Below are 26,192 nucleotides of genomic sequence, written 5' to 3'. Positions count from 1 at the left end.
GACCTGTATCATTTACTGTTTTTGTTTGTAACAGACTTGATTTTTTAGAAGAGTTTTAAGTTCACAGCAAAATTGAGTGAGAGGTAGAGTTCCCATTTATTTACCCCTGTCCCCACACATACACAGCCTCTCCCTGTCCAACCCCAACCAGAGTGGGACATTTGTTACAACTGATCAACCTACATTGACACTTCATTCACCCAGGGTCCATACTTTACATTAGGGTTCACTCTTGGCATTGGGCATTCAATGACTGACAGATGTATAATGACATATTGCCACCATTATAGTATCATACAGAGTAGGTTTACTGCCCTAAAAACCTGTGCTCGGCCTTTTATCCCTCCTCTGCTCTAGCCCCTGGCAACCACTTATCTTTTTTACTGTCTACATAATTTTACCTTTTCAAGAATGCCATACACTTGGAATCCAATAGTATGGAGCCTTTTCAGACTGGTTTCTTTCCTTAATGAATATGTATATACATTTCCTCCAAGTCTTTTTCTGGCTTGATAGCTCATTTGTTGTTAGCGTTGAATAATATTCCATTGTCTGGATGTACCACAATTTATTTATGCTTTTAGCTACTGAAGGACGTCTTGGTTGTTTCCAAGTTCTGGCAATTATGAATGAAGCTGCTATGGACATATCATATATTTTTTTAATTTCCTATAGTCTCTCATACAAAGGTAATGATTTTTAGCCCTTAGTATTCTAGATCTTAGATCTGATAAGGAATTAAAAATAATGTATTACATACAAGGAAATTGAAGACTGAGAGACATGGTATTCACTAACACTTTTCATTTAGTTCATTGTACTTCCTACTATGAAATTCTTTCCTAAATAAAATGAAGAAAATCTAAAAATTAGAATGGTATTTAAAATATATTACCGAGGATTTGATGTGGTGAGAATAAGGACTGAGAATTATTGTACCAAATGATGTAATCAATGTTTTTTAAGAATACATTTAATAAGTTGTAGCCATGATTTTTTCCTCATTGTTTTATAACTGCTTAATTATAACTTTATTATAACTTTGTGAGTTTTCCCCTAAATTAGGCATTGTACATTTTCAATTATCTTTTGGTTGGTTGGATTTTTGAATTTTTCACAGGGGTCGATGCCCACTTTGAACTGACTGAGCCTTGCTGTTTCAACAGGTTGTGGTGGGGAGTTGTCTGGGACTACGGGCTCCTTCAGCAGCCCCGGGTACCCCAACATGTATCCCCCCAACAAGGAGTGCCTCTGGTACATTACCACAGCCCCTGGGAGTAGCATTCAGCTCACCATCCATGACTTTGATGTGGAGTATCATGTAAGGTGCAACTTTGACATCCTGGAGGTAGGAATTTAGATTGCTTATCAGCCATTCCAAATTTGGGGTAGAACTGGAGATCTCTCTGCAAAACTTCCTAAATTATTTCCAGTGGCCGACAGTGTTCTATGTCCAGACATTTTGATGAGTCTCAGTTCTTTGTGAGTGATGTTGATGAACAAATGGGATTAATATCTCAGTTTGGGTTTCCCTAAAAGCAGTGCCTGAAGAACTTGGTGGCAGGCAATTTAACTTGAAGATGGTACCAGGAAGCAAGAGTGAGGGGACAGCAGGAAGGAGGGTGAAGGAGGAAGAGCCAGTGAGGGGAGCCCCTGGGGGTCCCTTGGGCTTGGGACCCTCTGAGGTGCTATGAGGACTGCTCATCAGAACCATCCCTCTAAGGGTGCAACCAGGCACTGGTCCCCCAACTGCTGTCCCCATTGATGGATTGTACTTGGGATCGTTACTGCCCCCCACTTTAGTCTGAGAAAGCTCCCTTAGGGAAGACAGTGGGGAGGCAGAGTATAGAGAAGGGGTGATCTTGGGGTAAGGCCACAGCTGCAGCTGCCATCTGAGGAGGGTCCCCATGGTGCAGGGTACAAAATGCGACACCACTGCACAGGGTTTACCTCAGATAATTGAGATGACCTTTGAGAATCTATTATAATCAGGGATCTAGTCATTAGGAACAGAACCTCTCTGCAAAATTTAATGGCTTCCTACACACAAAGCTCCTACCACCTCAGCTCTAGAGATGGCCATAGTGTTTCCTGATCCTTATCAGTTCTGTATGATAAAACTTCAAATCCACCAAGGGCTGGGTATTTGTTTTGGTTTTGCTTTACTGCTATACCTGCTGCAAAGTACTTGGCAAATAGTAGAACACATGATATATATTTGTGGAATGAATGAAAGCATATGTATCTCTGATTGACACACCATAATAATGCACATTGTTGGTGGTTTGCAAAGGGATTTTGACATCCATTTTCCCATTTGAATGTTAAATAGTCCCGTAAGGTATGAAGGGAATTTTGTCCCCATTTTACCATCATCAGAACAGAGGCTCAAAAATGTTGATGGGTTTTTCCATGAGCACGAGGACAGTGAATGGAAGAACTCAGAGCTGAATCCATCCACTACTCCACACTCCACATAAGCCAGTACAAAAAGATAGATAGATGTGGGTGGTGCTCAAGATGTTGAAATGAGTGGTATGGACTTTAGAGGAAACTTTAATACTTAAAATATCATTTAACTACAAAACAAGTTCTTTCTTTTTTTTTTTTTAAAGATTTTATTTTTTTATTTGTGTGTATGTGAGAGAGAGAGAGAGCATGGGCACGCGTTGGGGGAGGGGCAGGGGGAGAGGGAGAAGCAGACTCCCCGCTGAGCAGGGAGCCCAAAGCGGGGCTCGATCCCAGGACCCTGAGATCATGACCTAAACCAAAGGCAGATGTTTAACCTACTGAGCTGCCCAGGTGTCCCAACAAGTTCTTTCTTTGAAAAGAAATGGGGTTCTCAAATCATGCCCTCACTGAGTGGACGCAGAATCACAGAATTGTATTGAGCAGCTCTGGGCTCTCTAAAGGAGGATAATGCTGCAGTAAGTGAAATCAGAGACGGAGCTGGGTAAGTTGTCGGGTTAAAACCTCAACCCTTGTCTTCATGTCGGTCCTGGTTGTTGCCAAGTCATGACTCCATCTCAGAAGAGGAAAGGTTTTTAGGAAGAAAGAACAAGGTGGCTCTCGAAATTCACACTCACAGTATGAGTCGGAGTAACACTCGCATGTGGAAGTTCAAATGGTCTTTCTTGCCAGCAAGGATATTTTTCAGTGGCATAAAACCCCTTAACACAAAGGGTTGGCAGCAGACTTTTCCACAGTAATGTGAAATGTTCCGAACCCTTTATTTTCATATTCCAAAGCGCATGTGATTGTTGCCCAGTTGGCAAAATGTAAATGGGTTCATTGTGCTGTGGGTTTTGTCACACCCATTACATGAGAAAGCAGACTAGGGCTGTTCCCTGCAAGCGGCTCGGGGGTCAGGGGAAAAGGCAGGGTCTCCAGGCAGTGCATTTAGGCAGGTCCTGTGCCTGCCCAGAAAGCACTCTGAGGAGAGGCTACGGTCAGCTTGGGGCTTGTTTTTGTTAGGACAAGGTGGTCTCCCATGTTCCATCAAAATCAGGGTTTGGGGGGAACATTTCGAACCCCTTTAAGTATTTTGGGAAAGCTTACTTCTTAAGGCTGAAATGAGTAACCCCCTTACTTTTTGTTCCAAAACCTTGTTTGACATCTTAGTAAATGCTCTGTCAGGTGGAAGGTGCTGTAATAAATGTGCACTAATGATGATAAAATGATTTTGTCCATCCCTCATACCATAGCTGCTGATAACATGCTAGCAATAGGCTTCAAAATGTTACCCGGGGTGGCTACGTGGCCTTGAGACACTGCTGGCTTTCTTGACCCACCTGTTCTGAGGCTGTGCATTATCCTTTCCTATTCTGAGCACAGCCACGTAGGACCTCTCTGTCACCAGGTATGGGGCCTACCTGGGTTTCACCAGATTTTACCAGGAGCCAATATTTTTTTTCCCTGAAAAATCAGTGTCCAGAAAGTGGCCGCTTGCATTAAGCAACAGCCGTTCGGTTACTCATAACCCTGGAATGCTGACTTGATTGTAACAATAAATGGAGCTAACAGAGCAGAAAGAAATGTTCAAAACAGATTAAAACCATAGGCTTTGAAATGTTCTATATCCTGAGCATTTGCTAAAAACACATTTTTTAATCTCCCATCATCAGACCCGTTTTTTTCCCCCCAAAGTTTAGTCATATGCTGTAGTCGAATGAACCACACCCTGAAATTCTTTCCATCTTTTTCCTCTTTTGAAGAGTCATGCGTTAACTATTGGTGTTATTTGTGGAAGCCAAAAGTACTGTTCTATTGTTTGGGTCATGGAAACACTCTGGCTGATTTTACTTCAGTCTCTTGAGAAAGGAGCCTGAACCCGCATAAAGCAGAAAAGGAAATCCACTCCTTGGGGCAATATATCAAGACAATTGCTTGGTGTGGGCAGTTTACTCCCTCTGGTCTCTCTTCCATGGTCTGTACTGAGCCCAGCCCCGTAAGAGGGGAAGTGAAAAAGGTCGAAAGCAGCAGTGTTGATTCTCCTGGAGGCTTCTAGGCCCAGCAAACTCATACCCTCATACCCGTTATGTTTGTGATCTTAAGGGGACCCCGAGCAGGGAAAACAAAGACTATTTTGCCGATGTGCAAGTTTTCTTTGTCAGAACTAAAGCCTTGTGCTCAGTGTTCTCTCCAAATATGTGCTGTTTCTTGGGCTCGGACAGCTCGTGCTGTCAGTTCCATGCTCTGAGGACTGTGTTGTGGGGGCGGGTGGCAAGCAGGCAAATCTTGAAATGAGGAAAGGACACCGTAAGCCAGAAGCGATCTGCTCCTTCCATTTGCACATGTGTACGTGTAAAGGGCCACACAGGGCTGCTCCTGAAGTCCTGCTTTTGATGGGACTTAGGGGGCCACACAAACATAGCTCCTCCTATGAAAATAAGCTTGAAGCCATCCGCCTGCTTCATTCCTTTGCAATTAAAGTCCTTGTGCTCAGCCCTCTGTGAACAGTAGCTTCATTCATTTGGCCCTTGCCGCATGGCTGGGGGGAATTAATCAGACAAAGAAATCATTATAGATTCCAATCACACACGCCTCGCCAAAAGTAGGCTTCTTGTTCTCGCTCTCTCCCCTCAGAGAACACTTGAGTGATTCCCCCTATCAGTCAACAGCTGCCCTGAGGGTGGGCGAGGGCCTGGGGCGGGAGGAGGAATGGGGAGAGAGCGGCACAGGTGCCAGGAGTGGGAGGGCCCTGCGCACAGATCTCCCCAAGCGCTGCTTCCCCGGTTCTGGTTCCGCCCTGGAGCCCCGGAATTATGAGTATATACATGTGGGGGAGAGGGAAGGACCCAGATACCATTATGCCTGAAAACTGTCACCAAAAATGGTCTTTCTGCTACAAATTCGAGTTTGGCAAAACCCGGAGGTAGGGGTTCAGTACTTTTTGTTTGATTCTTATCTTCCCACCCCTTTCCCCTACCCTCCATCCCCCCCACCCCCAACTGAGAAATCAGTGTGTGAGGGGTTAGAGACCTGCCCTGGGCTGGGCACATCTGCCAGAAAGATGTGACTCTGAGACCCCAGGGTGGGGGTGGGGGGCACTTGCTGGGAGGAATGTGTCCCTGGGCACTGGGTCCTGGTCAGGTAGATGGTTGCAATCTGAGGAGCCTAGGAGATCTGAGAACACTTGAGATGGATCTAGAGGGAGCCATCCAGATATGGGCAGAGTCCAGGGCAATTTCCCAGAGGAAGTTGGCTGCTCTTGGTCATGTTCCCACCAACAGGATTCTGGGAGTAGGTTCAGCGAGAATCTGGGGGAGTCCCTTCTTAAGGATACGACAGAACACACTGATACAGAGGTTGTATTTTCACTCTCTCTGAAAAAGTAAAATATTATATTAAATGCCTAATCTTATAAAGTATTCAGATTGCAAAGTGGAAGATCATAAAAAATCCAACTGGGAGATCAACAGCTTTCAGTGAACTGATTTTCACAAACAACATGGCTTTATGCTAAGACTATTCCATGTGCCTAGAAGAGTTAGAAAATCAGACTTGATACTGTTTTATCTGCAATGCCTCTGCCAAAGAAAGCAGGAAATCCTATGAAGACGTGGAAAGAGGAAAAGGGGAGATAGGGAAGATTCTTGAATAATCTGTTCAGTTCAGCTGTACAATTCTGACTGATAAAATAAGCAGGCATTTTGTGGGTGGTTGAATTTATGTGTTCCTAGGGCTGAGGGAGTGCCTTTGAAAATCCAGCTCAAGTTTACAGTTCATCCCCATCCAGGAAGGCTGAGATTTCAGTCTCTCATGATAATAGAATCCAAGAGCTGGTGGTAAAACGAGGTCAGGGGAAGGGCTGTCATTGCTTAAATATATCTCTTAATTTCAGTCCTTTTTTCTACATTCCGTCTTAGATCTATGGAGGCCCTGATTTCCACTCTCCCCGAATAGCTCAGCTGTGTGCCCAAAGATCATCTGAGAATCCCATGCAGGTCTCCAGCACTGGAAATGAGCTAGCCATCCGCTTCAAGACCGACAGCTCTATAAATGGGAGAGGCTTCAATGCCTCATGGCAAGCAGTCCCCGGAGGTGAGTGAACCAAGGAGGTGTCTCAAAATACTTAACCTGAACCCTTATAAATTTTATGAAATGATTGGAGAGAGAGGTATGAAGCCTAACATAGTGACAACTTAGTGACTCCTCAAATGGCAAATGTTCCTTTGGCATATACTCTTCCCTAAAAAAAATGAGATAGAATTTTTTTTTTAAAGATTTTATTTATTTATTTGACAGAGAGACAGCAAGAGAGGGAACACAAGCAGGGGGAGTGGGAGAGGGAGAAGCAGGCACCCCACTGAGCAGGGAGCCCGATGCGGGGCTCGATCCCAGGACCCTGGGATTATGACCTGAGCCCAAGGCAGCTGCTTAGCCGACTGAGCCACCCAGGTGCCCCAAAAATGTGATAGAATTTAACTTCCAGAGTTAAAATATGTGAAAACTAGCGCATGCAAGTATGCAAGTCCATGGTGAAAGCGGAAGTGGCGAAATTGGTTAGATTAACTTACTTTCCAAGGGCCTCAGGCCTGGTTACCGGCCTCAAATTTGGGGTAAATTACTTGGGGTAAATTATTTTGGGGTAAATACAGCAAAGTGGTAAATTACTTCACGCCATGGTATAGATCTTTGGATGCTTGGCAGATGCCCAAATTATAAATGTTAAATTTGTGAATTCCAAGGAATTGTATTATATAGTGACTTTCTGCCTAGGATCTTAGGCTGTCTAAAAATATTTACCTGTTGCAGATTTTTTTTTAATAAAAAATGAATGTACAAAATATTTGAGCAGATGTTAACCTATACAACTACTAATAAAAATATGTTTGCTGGCAGCTTCCTATGTGCCAGGCATCTATTCTAACTGTTCTATGAGAACGATCTCATTTCATCTCTCACAACCACCCTGTGAGGGGAGATAATTTCAAATCCTCACCTTACTAATGAGGAAATTGAAACTAGAGAAGTTAGTACTTGTCCAAAGTCACATAGCTAGGAAATACCAGAGTAGAGATGTGACCCCAGGCTACCTCATGGCCCCACTTTTGGAACCCTAACATGGTATAGTAAGTGTGTTAGATCTTCCCTAAAGTTAATGATGCCTGAATTTAATGAGGATTATATATATGATTATGTATACATAGTGTTTAGATTACCCAAAATGATTGTCAACTATTAGAAAATAATACTACATTTTTCTATTATAGGTTTATATTATCATAACTCCAAGATATGATAAGTCATAGAGATAGACATTGATAGGTATTTGATAATATCATAGGAATAAAAAGACTGAATAACTGTACCAGGTCCAGAATATTAAATTTTAAAAGGCAGATATTAAATTATTAAAAACATACACTACTAAGCTATCAAAATTCGTAGGAGATGTGTTATTCTTACAGTATATTATATTTTTAGAGAGCAAAGAAGAGGCATTTTATGGCTTTATGAGAACATGATTTTATTTGCATTTACTTTTCAGTATTTAAAAATTTTTTTTAAAAATTACTTTTGTCATCAGTATTTAAATTATTTGAGAGATTTTCTTAGTCATCCTTCTTTTTGTTGGGATGCATGAATTAATGGTGGATATTCAGTTCTGCACAATGTTTAGCACCAACTACATAAAACAGGTGGTTGAACAAAGCAGCATATTGTTCTGTGCTATCAGGTCATGGGGCAAAGTTTTATGCATCAGGGATTCCTCTCATTTTTGAATTGGGTTTCCTACTTACAGGTTGTGGCGGGATTTTCCAGGCTCCCAATGGAGAGATTCATTCTCCAAATTACCCCAGTCCTTATAGGCGTAACACTGACTGCTCCTGGGTCATTCGGGTGGAAAGAAATCACCGTGTTCTCTTGAACTTCACTGATTTTGACCTTGAGCCTCAGGACTCTTGTATTACGGTAGGTGACACAAATTTCAAGCACCATCTCTAGTCAAACCTGGGTCAGAACATCGCTTTGTGAGCATATTTAATAAATGCATTAGTTATGGGGGCGCCTGGGTGGCTCAGTTGGTTAAGCGACTGCCATCGGCTCAGGTCATGATCCTGGAGTCCCTGGATCGAGTCCCGCATCGGGCTCCCTGCTCAGCAAGGAGCCTGCTTCTCCCTCTGACCCTCCCCCCTCTCATGTGCTCTCTCTCTCTCATTCTCTCTGTCTCAAATAAATAAATAAAAAAATCTTTAAAAAAAAAAAATAAAATAAATGCATTAGTTATGGATGTTTTCAATGTCAAATCATGGGAAACCCAACTATTGGCAACTTAAAATATAAGGACATTTACTTTTTTACCTAAATACAAATCAAGAGGTAGTTGATCGCAGGGTTTGTTTAGCAACTCAGTTTCTATTCTACCATCGTTAGTGTGTTGATTTGTCATTTTGTGTTTGTTTCCTCATGGTCAAAAAATGGCTGCAGTAGCTCTGAACATCCTGCCTGAGTACAGATGCAGAGAAAGGGAGAAGGAATAATGCTATTTGTTTCTATTTTGTATTTTTTGAATCAAGGAAGCAAAATTTTCACACAAGTCCCTTTACATAATCATTGGTCGGAATTAGCTGCAAGAGAGAATAGGGAACTTTAAGTGGAACGAATTTATCGTAGCTACTTCAAATCAATTATTATTAAGCCTCTGAGGGTTTTCATGGGTTCTACTTTTCTTGAGATCAGGATATCTCAATCTGCTACTTGAACAAATCAGTGTCTGATAGGACAGAATAAATTGGGGGATGGAGGTGGAAGAAAGAGAGATGCCTATTAGTTGGTTAGATGACCAAAGTTTCTGTCACTACCTTCAACTTAAATACATTCTCACCTGAAACTAATGCTTTATCCTTAATGCAAGAGTGAATGAGGACGTATTTTGAGATTTTCTTTTTGTTTTTCATTTATTTTTTTTTTTTGGTTACCTGATTTTTTTTTAACCAAAGATTTTTCCATCTTTCATTTGTGTTTAGAGACATTTCATTCAAATATAAACCAGATTCTCTTGGCTAATGGATCTTTCTATTTAATTTTCTGACAGTTTCTTACACAAACTCCAACTGGCTAGCTTTCAGATTTAACTCAGGAAAACTCAAAAGTTGTTTCACATTTTTCAAAATAGTCCAGTTAAATGGTATAATTTCAAATACTGTTTTACAAGATAAAATCAGTAATCTACTTAAAAGATCAGTTGATTTATGACTATGTATTAGTCTTCTAAATGAATCTTCAGAGTCTAAGTTGGCAAAGCTTGTACAAACTTAAGGTATAGAGCAAAGTATACACTTGCCATAACAGTGACTCAGACCAACTCTCCTGACAAAGACAATTTAAACATTTTAGGTGATATTAAAAAACACCTTCCTAAATGTAGCAAAGAACTCACAAGATAGTGTGAAATTTCTGAGTTAATATTTGAGAGATGTGAGTCTAGTATTTGAGATAGCTTTTACCTATAGGGCATTTGCTGATCCAGAAGGGGTTAGCAGCACCTCTGTGAGCCTCTCAGGGCAAAGAGAAGCAAAGTTTGAGTTCAGAGATGGAATAGGGTGGAAGTCCTGCCAAACCATCCCATATCCTAGGTATAAGGAAAATAAAACAGCCTTCACAGAGACTGCATCCCAGCTTTGAGTCATCTGAGTGGCCCCCAAAATCTGAAGCCATGGAATAATGAGAGGGCACCCTGTACTGTTAACATACCTTTGGACATCTGACAAAGGCAATTTAGAATCTTCTTTAAAGGGAGATAAATTCATCCTAGATCTCATTTCTACTAATAATTTTTCATGGACAATAGCCAGCACATTATAAAAGATGTGCATGTACCTGAAGAGATAATATAACATAAATGAGATACAATATGAATAACAGACAATGGAAATAAACATACTAATATGGCAGATTGGTAAACAATTATGATTACTGAGCTCGTGGAGATAAAAGTCAAACTTTAAACTCTCAGCAAGGAACTGCAAACTATATAAAGTGACACTGCAAATATGAACGAGAACCAATTAAAATTTTTAGAACTGGATAAAATATAATAGCTGAAGTTAAGATCTAGTCAAAGCTTTTTTTGTTTTTGTATTTTAGACAGATTAGACAGAGATGACAAGAGAAACAGTGAACTGGAAGATAAGTCAGAAGAATCATTTGGGGAAAAAGCACAGATAAGCAAAAGGATAGAAAATATAAAAGAGAGGTTGAGACACATAGAGGAGGCTTATAAAAGATATAACATACATTTGGGGTGCCTGGGTGGCTCAGTCGTTAAGCGTCTGCCTTCGGCTCAGGTTGTGATCCCAGGGTCCTGGGATCGAGCCCCGCATCAGGCTCCCTGCTCGGCAGGGAGCCTGCTTCTCCCTCTCCCACTCCTCCTGCTTGTGTTCCTTCTCTCGCTGTGTCTCTCTCTGTCAAATAAATAAATAAAATCCTTTAAAAAAAAAGATGTAACATACATTTAGTTGTAATCTCAGGAGGAAAAGTGAGAGATAAATGGAACAGAAGCAATATTTGAAAAGCTAATGACTAAGACCTTTCTAAAACTGATGAAAGACATCACATTTATAAAAACAAGAATCCCAAGGAACCCAAACAACTAAGTGAGTAGAAATAGAAAGAGAAATAAATAGAAAGATATACTAATCTAAAAAATTGAAAGATAAAAGGAAAATATTACAATCAGTCAGGGGAGTGGGTAGGGGAACAGATTGCCTTTTAAGAAGTGGCAGACTGAACCCTGACTTTCAACAGTGATGATTAGAAGGAGAAAAGACAATGGAATGGTGCCTTCAGTCTAAAGAAAGAAAATAACTACCAACCAGGGACTCGGTACTCTCCTAATATAATAGTCTTTAAGCATGAAGGTGAAATAAAGCATTGAAACAGAAAAGGGGTCTTCAAGAGAAGTTCAAATGGGCCAGAAACAAATTGTTTACCTCGTAGATTTGTCTGCAGTGGGCAATTCTCTGCCGTTTGCTTCCTCTCCCAGTTGGAATGGTGCCAGGTATGGTATCTTCTCTTCTCTCTGGTAAAGTCTGTAACCCATAGAATTCAACATACAAAAGTGTGTGAACAAAACAAAGCCTAGGTCAAAGGCACACCCAGCATGGCTGCATTTTTCCCCTCCTGTGTTCATGAGTAGAGCTTTCCACCTACATGAGATATAAATACACAGACAGGGTTTGCTATGAACCACTGCCATATCTCAGCCTGCAACCTGGCTTGACTTAACAAACTTAGCTGGAGGCAACAGATAGGAGGAAGTGAAGCCTCAAATATGATCTGGTCATAGGCATGGAGACAGGAAAATAAACCCAAAGACAGGTGCTGGGAGGAGTTCAGTCTAGCAGATGAGATAAAATATAAAATGTAATCGTCCAAACAAGTTGTCGGAAAAAGGGAATCCCGTATGAAGTAGTTGCAGTATCCCTGCCTGTGGGCAGACGGGGCATTCAGAAACAGATGCCACTAAGCACTTGAGCAAGACTTCGATATAAAAAGTGAATTACATCAATCGCATGGTGCCATGGTTAAGAAATCTAGCCTTGTGGTGCAGAAGACCTGGGGCTGAGCCTGAATTCTGCCATTTTCAGGCTGTGTTGCCTTGGAGAAAGTTAACTTTTCAGCTGCAGTTTCTTTAACTGTGAAATGGGGAGAATAAGAGTACCTGTGTCAGATTTATTGTTGGGATATTTGAGATGATGTAAGTGACCTGCTTTTCATGTAGAAAGGTATTGATTCATTCTAGCCATAACGATGCTGATGGTGAGTACCCTCCGAGAGGCATGTTCAATGAGCCTGGGAAAGGGGGCAGCACGGAATACTAAAAGGAGCAATGGGCTGAAGATCCAGGGCTCCCCATCTGTGATCATGGGCCTCAAGGACATCAGTGAAAGAAGAATCTGCTTAAGAACCTTTCTCATAGCACAAGGCCTAGCATCTCATGTACCTAGGATGCCATAACTATAGTAATCATCATGAGAAAAGAGAAGGAGCGATTCATTTGGATCTGGAGGCCAGAGAGGGTTTCACATTGGAGATGACATTTGAGTGGCAGAATTTCACCAGTAGAAATGTGGTAGTGAGGCCAAGAGAGGAGGCTTTGGGAAAAGAATAGGGGAAATTGTGCACCGAGGTATGACTATGCACAGACATGTGGGAATAGAAAAGACGTTGTACTGGAGTGTGGCTATACATGGGTGAGCATGTAGAGACCAAGAGTCTATAGAAGACATTCTGAGTGGCCTCAGGATTGGACAAACTCTCTCATGCTTTCTGAATCTGAAATTATCCTATAGAGAGTATGGGAAATTTTCTGTAAAACAGAGGAATCACATACTCAAAACTGTATTTTACAATGATAAGAGGCAGCCAAGTGAGGACTGGGTTGGCAGAGAAAGAGAAAGGTAGCGTGAAGGCTGTTTGGGAAGCTGTGGAAAAACCTTGGGCAGTGGCCTTGGGTGTGGCAAGAAAGAGACGTATTGGAGAACTTATGGTGGTTGTACCATCACCAAAATTTAGAGACTAATTACGTGGTAAAGGGTGAGGTGGGTGATAGAGATGAGGGAGTTAAATCTATTCACTTGAAGAATGAGTGAGTGATGATGCTACGAAGTTAAGTGAGTAAAGGGGTAGATACCATGGGTTTGATTTTTGGAAACTTTTAAGTTTAGAGGTCCATACTATGGCCCTTATAGAGTTTGACATAGGAGTTTAGTGCTCAGGGTGGCATCTGAGCTGGACATGTACATTTGACGGTATTTTTGTATATCTGGGTAGTTGTTAAAGCCACAGAAGTAGGTGTGATCACTTATAATAGCATTTTCTAAAGAGAAAAGGGCCAAGTAAACTCTTTGGGAAGTATCACCATTTAAGGGGCAAATGGAGGAACAGAGAAAGAGAAGACTAAGAAAAGGCACTCAGAAGTAGGTGGAGAACCAGAGAGTGGTAGTATAGAAATGAGGAGTGAAGCCAATTTTAAGAGTGGGTGATCAAACGTATCGAAGGTATCAGATCCAGCCGAGGTCAGCGAGGACGGGGACTGAAGCACAGCCACTGGATTCAGTCTTTGGTGACCTAGTAAGGAACAGGATGGGTGTGGGTAGTAGTGGAAGACACTAGATCATGATGGGTTAAGAGGGACAGGAGCCTCTTAGCTTTTTCCTAGAGTTATGGCTGTGAATGGTATAAGGTGATAAAAGGCTATAACCTATGGGTAAGGCAAGACCAATGGAAAGTTGGTTTTTTTGTTTGTCTGTTTTAATGATGGAGAAGCTTGAGCATGTGGAGAAGGCATGGTGCTGGTAGAAAAGAGCAGCTGAATGTAAGGGGTAAATGGAATAACTGATGAAGTCATGTTCAAGGCAGAGATCTGGAGATGGATTGGTCCTATAAATTTCATATTTTCAGGATGAGAAATTAAAACACATGGCTAACCCCAAGATATATAGTTTTCTTCGATTTGCAAATTTATTTAATTGAAAGTTACAGAAATCACACATAAGCTAAGTCATTTTTGTTTGTACAATCTATAAATTACCTTTACAAATAGATAAAGTAATGTGAAGAAGGACTATTCTGGTAAACTAGGGTAGAGATCTGCTATGTGTAGTTGCCAAGTGGACCCAGTTAATAGGATGGGAGGCTGGCAGAGCTTGGAACCAGGCGGGCAGTGTCCTGGCGAGGCTGGAAGCTTGGCTCCAGTTACAGTTAGTTGTCCAGGGGTTCATGAAGGCAAGCATTGAGGCACCAACCATCTATCCTTTACAGCTAGATGGACTCTGGATGTGAAACGTACCCTACAGTCCAATATCTTACATAACATCTCTGCAGTTTAAGTTCCTACAAAGCCAATCATTCATTCTGGAGACATTCAAGTTAATTTCTTGGTCCTGTTGCTTAGAGTCATTAGCAGAGAGAAAAATATTCAGCTGCCAATGATACTGCCAGATAATATTTGTGTTCATGGGATTTTTCATAGAGCTCAAGTGTACTATTAAATATCAAGGTCAATTATGGCTGGATGTGACCAGCAATCACGTTTTTTACAACTCCTGTAACAGTTTGGATTATCAGAATTGGAAATATTAATTTTAACAGGCATTATGACTAATAGTCACAAACACATAGATACATAGGATGTTAAGGTTGCAAGAGGAGACATTAGAGATAATTTACTGTCATATGCTGATTTTTTGGGTAGTAGTCTCATTTTAAAAATAAGAACATTGAAGTCCAGAGGGTCAGGATCAAGACCAAGTAAAAATTAGTAGCAGCCAGCACTAAAACATAAGCAAGCCTAAAGTAAGAGTAAGTATTCTGATCAAATATAAAAATTACAGTGTACAGGGCGCCTGGGTGGCTCAGTCGGTTAAGCATCTGCCTTTGGCTTAGGTCATGATCCCAGGGTCCTGGGATCGAATCCCGCATCGGGCTCCCTTCTCAGTGGGGAACCTGCTTCTCCCTCTGCCTCTCTCTCTCTCTGTCTCTCATGAATAAATAAAATCTTTAAAAAAAATTACAGTGTACATGCAAGGAACTGAATTGCAGAATAGAGGACAACTGAAAAAATAGGGGGAGAAATAAAACTAGGGTTCCTTTGGAACCATTTTGAATTCTCTTTCGGAGGAACCCAGACTTCATTTATCAATATAAGTAAGAGTGTTAGGATTCCAGATATGAGGTGGAAGGTGTCTTTGCCTTGAAGTCAGGTAGTCTGGGCTCCATACACCTATTCAATCTGTGGTGTCAACTACGCGCCAAACCCCACTAGGCATTAGTGTCTGGGCATGGCTCCACCACTCACTCTCGTCATGGCTGGGGGATCTGAGATGGCTCATTTATAAAATCGAGTGCCTGGCAAACCCACAGAGAAAGAGGATCCAGTTAGGAGTTGCGTCTGTGGGTGGGAAGAGAAGTGCGAGGTGGGACATGAAGAAACAGACACTGGGGGTCTGGTGACATCAGTGTGTGTTCACTCCAGAGGTCACAGTCAGACTCGCAGAGACTCGCTAAGCTTCGGTTTCTGCTTTGGGACGCAGGATCGGCCTTGGGTAGGATGTCATCTCCACACTCCACTTGCCCTGCAGAAGAGAGCTCTTCCTGTAGCAGGTCCAGTCCCCAGCGGTCCTAAGTGGAGGCAGGGTAAGCCCACAGGGAACCCCAGGCCATCTCTCTTGGCCTTGTGGAGGCAACATTTAGCAAGAAGAAGAAATGGATGAAAAATTTAAAATGGAACAGTAATGCACAGCCTCCATCCCCTTTCATATAACCAACAGCAGTAGTCTTTGTATCCCAAAGACAGAAATCTGGTGCACGAATTACTGGTAGATGCATGGCTGAATACATGAATAAGTGAATTCTGTAGTCTCTTCTCCTGCAATAATCAGCTCTTTAGTGGAAAATTGCAGATGACACATTTGGGAATGTGTTATGCTGAGTTCACTCCCTGGCACAATTATTGATATACAATCTCACTATTTTGAGCCACATGAGAACTTAGATAACATCGCAGAAGTGTGTTTTCTAGAATTTCATGCTGCTGTAATGAAAAAAGAGAGAGAAACCGAATTTTCTGACTTCTGTTGAAATGGTGATGGCATCGTGGGGAGCTAATCAGAAAGCTCAACTGGCACTCAGGTCGCAACTAATTTGGTAATATGTTTGCACTTTCCGCTCGGTCCCTTTTGAGTGGCTAGTGTAATTAACCTCAGGCTCTCCTGAATGACACATTGTGAGTATTTCTTGCTAAGGCAGCAGTGGGACCCACTGGTTGGGCATGACTCTGTATGGTCAGCATGAAAATGGCTCCATTATGTTGCCTTTCATGAAGGCTGAGTATTAAAGTGACCTCCGACTGACAGTTTAATTGCTTAATTAGAGTCTCTCTTCTGAGCCTTAAATCCATGTAGCTCTGCAAGCTCTTACCGATCTCTGAGAAATGCTGGTGGTAGCTCAGTGTGAGAGCGGGAGAGGTTGGTTCTGCTGCTCTAGCAGGGGCCCTGGAGACTCCTGCCCTCTGATTTCAGCATCCTCTTTGCTCAGCACAATGGAATGTCTGCCTTGTGAGAATCAGTCAGAAGCAGATAAAAGCAAGCAGAGCACAGTCCAGATCCAGCCTCTGGTTTGGAGAAAATATACATTAGGGCTAACAGAGCCTAGTACAAAAAAAAATGGGGGCACATGGTGAGTAACTGTTTTCTTTTTGAAGCTTTGTGTGCTGATGGAGGAGAAAGAAAACAAAGTGTGTGATTTGAAGTGAAGAAGACCAGACCCCCTACCCCCACCCAAAGCCGCAGAGTCTGCTGTTGTTCACATAATTTGACAGTAAGGCACAGGGTGGAACAGGGCAAACACAGAACACAGAATCCATATTTTGTTTTATTTTTTATTTTTTGGACACTACCCATGATGTGTTTTCTTTTAAAACATTGATTTTTCCAAAACAGAGCAAATAGACACAGGAATAATAGAACTCAGTGCTTCAAAGAGACAATGGAAGCAATTCTTTAAATATTTATTGTTTTACAAATAAATCCATGACAAACAATCAGTCTCTCTCCACCTCCATTTCTTCCCTTTCTCCCTCACTTTTCCCCACAGAAAGTTTGGTTTCCATTTGCTGTTGGAGGACGATCTCCAATGGTTTCTTTAAACTGTTCTTTAAAACATTTTATTCTGTGACTTGCTGTTGATAAGCTGCCTCGCCATCTTGCCTTGCAGTGCCAAATTAGTCACCAAGAGCTGTGCCAATGTTCTACATCCTCAAAGCAAAGTGTAACTGAGTTTGAGGCCACAGTTCTGGATCTGCGGGCACAGGCTTTGTTTGATTTTGTTTGCATTTCAGCTCACAGTCTCCCTAAATGCTTGTTTATTTGTGAAAACAAAATGAGTTTCTCGGATGTCTTTTCCTATCAACATTTCCAGTAATCTTTGAGCTATTGCTTGCAACAATGACAAATTACTAGAGGTTATAATCTGTAAAAATTGAAGACCGAGGGCAATAATGTACAACAAAGGAATAGGGGTGACAAAGTCCTGAGGTGAGATGTGAGATGCATGGTGGCTATGTATTTAACCTGGTGTTTGTTTATTTTTTATTTTTTTATTTTTATTTTTTTAAAGATTTTATTTATTTATTTGACAGAGGGAGAGAGAATGAGAGCAGGAACACAAGCAGGGGGAGTGGGAGAGGGAGAAGCAGGCTTCCTGCGGAGCAGGGAGCCTGATGCGGGGCATCGATGTGGGGGATCAATCCCAGGACCCTGGGATCATGACCTGAGCCAAAGTCAGACGCTTAACAGCTGAGCCACCCAGGCGTCCCCTCACCTGGTGTTTAATCTCAGAGGCGTGGAGCCGACAAACATCACGGACTGAGGAACCCCACACTTCCTCCCCCTCCCCCACCCCCAAGAAAAGCTGCTATAATGAGTAATATTTTCATTTCCTTCCTCACATACACTTATGACTTTAACAGCTTGGATATTTTCCTAAGGGATCCCCCTCCCTATCACTTAATATTTCCTCTATCTTGGAGACGTTCCCATTCCAAATGGGAATTCCATTAACAGCTACACCACCACGTGTGGCGTGTGAAAATATTTTAGAGACTCTCATCCGCCAAATTGACATTTTACCCCTATGTAAATGATCTGTTCTGTATCCCTCATATCTTATCCTTCCCCCGATCATCTTTAAGGCAATCCAAAGCAGTAGACATATGTTGCAAGGAGTTAAAAATGAAATAAAAGGTAAAGCCTGGGTTGAAAACCAAATTAAGCCAGGCCCAGGTGAGAGAGGAGGCCATACAGGTTGTGGTTTTTTAGACCAGAAAAGGACAAGAAGTGGATTTATATCTGAATCAAAGAGGAAAACCAAGTTTAGGGATCAGGGATATACATTTTAGGTTTATTTATTGGTCCTGGACACTGTGCCCTTTGTTACACAGTCTGCTGAATTAGCCATGCTGGGAATCCCATGCATGTTCAGTGGGATGGAATGCATGACAGGTGCCAACTGCTCTGAAATCCATGGGGGCCCCAAATAAGACTTTCTCAAATGCCACTGAGGATGCTTTATTGCAGGTCTAAATAAATGAGACATTTCCATTCTATTTCCTGAGCTCCCATGATTATCTTTCTCGGAGATCATGGACATATCGCTTAGCTTCAGAGAATCATGATCTCTCAATATTCTATTCTCAATGAATAAAACTGGATTTTATCTTTTCAGTTGGTTTCATGATAATTGCTCAAATGTCCCACAGATGGGATTCATATACTGGCTCTACACTGCTTAGTGTTTGACTAAGCAAGTTCTGCTTTCTGAGTCTCGATTTTACCAACTGTAAAGTGGAATTGGAAGAAGAATTTTTTTAAACATAAAGCATTTAGCACAGTGTCTTGTACAGATAAATGTTAATTGTTATTCCTCATTTTTCTATTACTACTACTACTGCTTCTATTACTACTAATACTATATTAAAAGTCTTATCTTTTTTTTTTTTTTTTTTAAGATTTTATTTATTTATTTGAGAGAGAGAGAATGAGAGACAGAGAGCATGAGAGGGAGGAGGGTCAGAGGGAGAAGCAGACTCCCTGCTGAGCAGGGAGCCCGATGCGGGACTTGATCCCGGGACTCCAGGATCATGACCTGAGCCGAAGGCAGTCGCTTAACCAACTGAGCCACCCAGGCGCCCAAAAAGTCTTATCTTTTTAAAAACTGTGAACTGTAGGTACACAGAACTGGATCCGTAATCCAAAGTTCATTGCTAACTATCCTCATTAGTTATGAACAGACTCATTTTATCTTACCTCAATATTCTTTAAAATCTTAAACTATTATAATTTTTTTTCACACATTCTCCACTCTGTCATCTCAGTGAATTGTATCACTGTGTTATTTTAATACCTTCCAGAAGATTCACAAATGAGTTCAGAAGGAAAAAAATAGTGGAGCAGAAAATGAAAAAAAGAGCATAGTCATACACACGTATCTATTTATATACATTCACGATTTGTTTGCGTGGAAAGCTCAACTCTGAAGCTCAGGCCAAACACTGTCGTACTTTAGGGGATTATAAAACATGCTGTGTGTTTTGCCTTTGAATTAAAAGAGTTTCCTCTTACTCCGGCTTGTAATAGATTTTAACCCACACATTCAGTGGGTTTATTTCCTCCCTGAGAGAGATGCAACTTCGTAAAGCCAGAAAATAGGAGAGGCCGTAGAAATGCTTTCCTACTTCCTACTCTCCAACATGATCTGAAGGAATAGAAAATGCAAACATTACTGAGGAAGCTAACGTTCATGTTTCCCCGCTCAGTCATATGCTTCGGACTGTGAGTGCTGATGATCTCAGTGAAGCGATTATGAGTCACTTAGTCAGCCAGAGTGTGGATCAGATCAGCGGGCAGGGGGCTTCGGGCTCAGTGCTGTGCGCTGCATCCGGGTCAGACACTTGCTCTTTCACTCTAAGCAAAGCTTATCTTTACCTAGTACAATATTTTACAGGATGGGGAACCTCGGCTTTCTTGTATCACATTTTACATTTTATAAAGAGTGCACTGCAGTGCGGTTGTTGGGAACCCAAGTTAAAGGAGACACAAATTTAGGCAGGGGAAACTTCAGGCTGCCGTGGTGACCAAGGCGGGAGGTGGTGAGGTCCCTCACCCAGAGAAGGCCCACGGTGCGGGGGGGGGGGGTGGCGGGAGGGACCTAGAAAAGACCTTGGAGAGAGAATTGACAGAACATAAAGATCCCCTGGATTTGGGGGATATGGGAGAGGTCTGAGGCAAGAAATGAGGTGAAGGAGGAATTAGGGGAGGGAAGATGACTTCAGTCTGAGACTGACGTTCAAGGTTTGTGGGGCCATCCAAGCAGTGATGACTGGAATGCCACGGGATAGATAAGCCTAGAGCCTGGAGAGAGGTCTGTGGTACATTTGGAGATATCAGCCAACCAACAACTGTCATGGAGCTCTTAGAACAGAACCCATATCTGTTTGACTACATTCCTGACGGGCAGCAAAAGGCCAGATTAAGTGGCATTAGTAACCATCTGGCTTAACTACCACGGTACTGTTGGAGGAATGGCATACTTTCTTGTCTTTGTACAGAATCATTTGTTTACATGTCTGACTGGCACACATTTAAATATTTTAAATATGTATGGTATTTAAAGGTTTTATATGCTCCTCATATTAAATTCTGAAATACGGAAAAGAAGAAAAAAGAAATTAATACCATCCATAGTATTGCAATATAAGGACAAACTGTTAAACATTTTGGCTTATTTCCTACACAAACATATCTATCCAAACATACACATGCACGCTTACGCACACGTAAACATAGACAGTTAAGGTAACACCATATTTCATTTTGAATCCTACTTTTTTTACTTACCATTATTTAATATGTTTCTCCTTAAAAATATTTTGTTTGGGTAGATAATCAATTATATGGACATACTAGAACTCATTTAACCACTGGCTTATTATTGACCATTTTGATTACTTTTTTATTATAATAATGCTATGTGAAAATATTATTTCCTTGATATAAATGCTCTTTTCTTTACTGAACACTCTGTTATGAAATATTTTAAGTATATAGAAAAGCATAGACTGTATAATGCATGGAGAGTATATAATGAACAAAATCATTTCACTGTCCAGACTTGCCAAGTTGTAATATTTTGCCATATCTGCTTCGAGTTCTTTTTTTTTCCCAAAAGAAATGAATTGCTCAGGAGATAGTGAAGTTCCATGTGTAGCCCACACACTGATACTATTCCCTATTCTTATATTAGAGGAAACCACTTATGAGAATTTGGGTTTATTATTCCCGTGGCTATTTTTATACTTTTTCATTTTTTTATACTTTTTCATGTAGAGTATACAATATTATTTTGCATGTTTCAAAAGTTTATGTAAATAATACCACACAATACAATATCCTTTCATTTGCTCTTTGCACTCAAAGTTCTATTTTTAACATTTGCTTATGCTGTAATGCGTTCAGACCTAATGCATTCTTTTTACCACCATACAATATTCAATTTCATAAGTATACCACAAATCACATACACATTCTGCCATTAATGTACAATCAGATTGCTTCCAATATTTGGCTGTTGCAACTCTTACAGCCATGGACATTCTTATACAAATTTCTGAATGCAATAATGCAAGAGTTTCCCTCGGGGAGACACGTTGAAGTTTAAGTGCTAGCTTTTACATTTACCCTATGTTGCCAAATTCCACTCCAAATGTATGTATGATCATTCCTATAGTGAATTGGAGAAACTCACCTTCCCATCCATACTATATAATTTCCACTGAACTTTCAGCACAATGTCCTATTTGAGCTTTACAATGATGAGGCAGGGAGGAATTCTCTACTTCCATTTTTAAGATGATGAAATGATAACCACAAGCTTCTAAAGTGCCTTGGCAAGAAAACAAATACCAGAGGTCGACCCAGCTCTCAAGTCTAGGTGTCCAGACTCTAAGAACAGAATGCTTCCAGGTGTTCTGACCATAAGGTCTCTGTGCTTCCCATGTGTTCTGAATCTAAGATCAGTGTGCTGCCCCCTGGGCCTTACTTGTTCTGATGGAAAATGTCAGATGGGCCAGAATCTGTGCATTGCCTGTCAGCAAAGGTCATGCAACTAAAAGGACATGCAACTAAAAGGACATGAACAGTGTGGTTTGAGCTAACCATGGATAGCTACACCCTTTTAAAAAATATATTTATTTATTTTGGGGGGCGAGGGGCAGAGGGAGAAGGAGAGAGAGTTCCAAGCAGACTCTCCACTGAGCACAGAGTCCCATGCAGGGCTCAACCCCATGACCCTGAAATCATGACCTGGGGACCTTGGGGAGGAACATAAATTTAAAATCACTGCCTTTCCTGAACTAGGCTGGATACTCAACTGATACGTTAATGGATCCTATAAATTCTTGAACAATTTGTGATAGCCTTACTTTCTAAAGAACAAAGGCAGAAACAAAGAAAGAAAATGGTGGGATTCCCCCAAAGGGCAACTGGATTCCCTGAGTGTTTCTCATGTGCCAGGCAGCACATGTTACTTCAGTGACTCCTCCCTCCATCCCTGGGAGAACCAACTATTAAAAAGGAAGTGAAGGTGTCACGCTGTCTTCATTTCTCCCTTTTGCACACACAGCTCAGCGCGCTCAGTTAGTGTCTGCCCATCATCACGCCCTGACAACTCATTAGACCTCCAGTGACCTCCAGATCACTAAGTTCATGAGTAATTTTTGCTCCTTTCAGTAGAGTTTTCAGTGGTTGATCACTCCAGGTGTGGAAAAGGAGACTCAGGGGTCTAGGAAACCCATCATTCTCCATAATATTTTCCAGAATTTCTGCATAGAGAAGGGAGGAGGTCACCCTGATGGCCATTTCTTGCCACTGTTCACTTTTCAAGCCCTCTCTTTCTTTTTATGGCCTTTTGCCTTCTCACCCTCCCTTGTAAAAGAACGTTGGAATTTACAATTTTTTTCTTTATTTCTCCAAAATACCACAAACTTGAGGTTCTTTTGTGTAGTAGACTTTGACTAAGTAGTTCGAGACTGGCAGGTGACTACTGCAAAGAGCAGGACAGCAACGAAGTTCTAATGTGATATTAGACATCCTTATTCTGAAGGCTCCACTGTTCATTCCTTCCTCACTCCTCATTTCACACCTCCTGCATTAGTTATCTATCGCTGAATAACAAATTTCCCCAAAACCTAACGCCTTAAAACAACAGCATTGATACTTTCTGTGGGTTAGGAATGCCAGTGCTGCTTACCTGGCTCTTTCCTAGCTCACTCACAGGGTTGTTGGCAGGATTCAGTGGATTTGGCTCATGGCAGACAGTGGGCTGGAGGCCTGCCTCACCTCCTCACCAGGCAGGCCTCTCTGCTGGGTGTCTTACAGTATAGGAGCTTGCTTCAGAGAGGGCCAGCAAAAGAGAGAGCTGACAAGATGGAAGAGTCAATGTTTTGTAACCTAATCATGGAAGTGACCGCCCATCACTTGGACCCTATCTGTTTATTAGAAGCAAGTCAGTAGGTCTAGCCCACATTCAGGGAAAGGGAGGAGATTACACAAGGGCATGAATCACTTGGAGCCAGATCAGAAGATGCCCCCACTTCCCACCCCCGCAGTCCCTGTTAGGTAATAACCATGGGTTATGTGCCCTGCCCGGGCTCCAACCTCATTCATATTACTGGACAAACCCCCACCCTGAGACCCTCTTTTCATTTTTGCTTCCATAGCTTCCTACTTTTATTCATTTCTTAAACAGCAATTTAGCTTTCTCTTTGTCTCACTTTCATAATAGAGACTAATATCTCTCGAGTACTTACTATGTGCCCGGAAGCATTGTAAGTACTTTGTATCTTTGCACTCATTTAATTCTGATGAGCAATATGAGTTATCTCCTCGTGTCAGTCACACATATTTCTATCATCAGTAAGTATCTGGGAGGCAAAAGTTCCCTTTATTTTCTCAGATTACCAGCGCTTAGGACTCTGACCCCAGGCTTCTATACGTGGCATCATAAAGGGATGCTAGTCTCACATCTGAATGGCTCCCCACCCCAGTGTCACCTAATGCTGGAGTTGGCACATGTTGCCTTCAAAACAGGGTTGATATTTCTCAAATCTCCTTAAGATATTAAAGCATCAACTATTAAAATTCATAAATGTTTGGCTCAGTTCTAACTTCTGGGTAGAGCTTAGAGTATGGAGGGTTCCCATAGCGCCATAATGTCATGTGTCCTGAATACTCTGGGCTTTGGGGACAGGTCTGATGTCCTCGGCTCAACTTCCGTCTTCTGTGTTCTCTGGCTGTGTTGGCAACAGGTTGGCACAGCCAGTAAGAAGGGCACCAGGAGCTGTGTGTGTGTGGTGTGGTCTGTGCCCTGTGATCAGACCCTCCTCCCCTGCCATTGGGGCCCAGAATGTAAAAAGCCTGCCCAGAAAGCAGCCCCAATTGACCTCTTTCCCACTGTGAATAGCCTCTTTTACCCACTGTCATGCCTGCTATGCGTTTCTACATTCCGATCCATGAGAGAGAGGAGAGTTAGTTCTTAACTCTGGGCTTTCCCTCATTCTTAATCCTCAGTTCTTAGAGGCCCATATACTCTTATATATGGAACTCATTGACTCATCCGTACATCAAACATTTATTTTCTGTTATGTGCCAGATTCTACTCTTTTAACAAGTCTCCTATTCTCATGTGATAAATATGTTTAGGTATTTTTTTAAAAAGATTTATTTATTTATTTTAGAGAGAGGGAGGAGGGGCGTGGGCAGAGGGAGAGAATATTCAGGCAGACTCCCCACTGAGCACAGAGCCCAACACATTTCTTTTTTTTTTTTTTTTTTTAAGATTTTATTTATTTATTTGAGACAGAGAGAATGAGAGAGAGAGAGCACATGAGAGGGGAGAGGGTCAGAGGGAGAAGCAGGCTCCTTGCTGAGCAGGGAGCCCGATGTGGGACTCGATCCAGGGACTCCAGGATCATGACCTGAGCCGAAGGCAGTCGCTTAACCAACTGAGCCACCCAGGCGCCCCCCAACACATTTCTTATAATGACCCTGAGATCAAGACTGAGCCAAAACCAAGAGTTGGTCACTTAACTGACCATGCCACCCAGGTGCCCCAAGTTTAGGTATTTTGAATGTATGTGTTGGTATCTGGAAATTTGACAAAACTCTGAATACTTTGTAAAGACACTGATTAACTTCTTGTAGGAATTACCACTTAACCAGATATGCCTTTGTTTTTAGAGCCCCTGTAGTTGGAACTTTCAGGGATGGTGGCCACTTTTTCTTTTGTGGATTCAACTTCAAAATTTTACTATTGTCATCTAGAGAAGAGTTAATAGAAATGTACAGGTTTTTGGGTTTTGTTTCTGTGTATTTCTTTGACTTTTATCACTGGAACAACAGATCAGAAAACCAATTCTTAGGCCTAGAAAACTTTTGGCAGTAGACTTCAATAAGAATTATATATCTATAAATTATGTGACTATGGTGTAGCCAATAGTAATATAATTTGCGAGTTCTGCCTTGGGAACTAAATGGGAGTAATTGCATATTGATAATTTTCATGACTTTAGAATTTTAAATATATGGGAGCAAGGTTTCTCATATTTTTTCCCTTGCAGTTTTTTCTTATAATTTTATTAATTAAAACTTAAATTTATTTGATATTACAAGTGTTAGGAATAGTCTCAAATAAAAGAATTGCTATTCTAAATTTTTCAAAAAATCAGTTGTTTCTTTGAAAATCTGAGGTCTTACACTTTCATAAAGTGACGATTTGGTATATGTAACTTAATAACTATCATGAGCATTTTAAAGAGAAGTGATGCAATATAACATAGAATTTGGGGAGAGAAGAAATAAGTTCCTGACTCTACTCCTCACTATCTGTATGATCTTGGATGAGTTACTAGCTTATATTGGATGAGGCAACACTTTAATAGCTAGCATACTTGTTAAGTCTCACTTTCTTCATTAAAAAAAATCACATGGTGTTGAGGACGAGATTAGGATGTTTGTGATGGTGCTTATAAAATTACAACATGCTAATCAAATGTAGGGTGTCACTGGTATATAATTTGATTCAGGGACATTTGGAAACCTTCTGCCTCAGATCCGTTTCCTGCAAAGCAA

The 26,192-nt window shown here is 41.4% G+C and overlaps 1 protein-coding gene across 1 annotated transcript in view; it reads left to right on the top strand.

Annotated features, from left to right (window-relative positions):
- CUBN (cubilin) overlaps positions 1-26,192 on the top strand; it is a 265,371-nt gene that overhangs the window by 117,199 nt on the left and 121,980 nt on the right. Inside the window, exons 29-31 of the mRNA XM_036097059.2 lie at positions 1,167-1,348; positions 6,369-6,543; positions 8,249-8,418. Of these exons, the coding sequence (XP_035952952.1) occupies positions 1,167-1,348; positions 6,369-6,543; positions 8,249-8,418 (527 nt within the window). The remainder of the gene's footprint in view (positions 1-1,166; positions 1,349-6,368; positions 6,544-8,248; positions 8,419-26,192) is intronic.

This window comes from Halichoerus grypus, chromosome 6 (genome assembly GCF_964656455.1).
Source record: "Halichoerus grypus chromosome 6, mHalGry1.hap1.1, whole genome shotgun sequence".
NCBI classification, from domain to species: Eukaryota; Metazoa; Chordata; class Mammalia; order Carnivora; family Phocidae; genus Halichoerus; species Halichoerus grypus.
The sequence above is the reverse complement of the archived record's forward strand: the minus strand, read 5'-3'. Positions and strand labels throughout refer to the sequence as shown.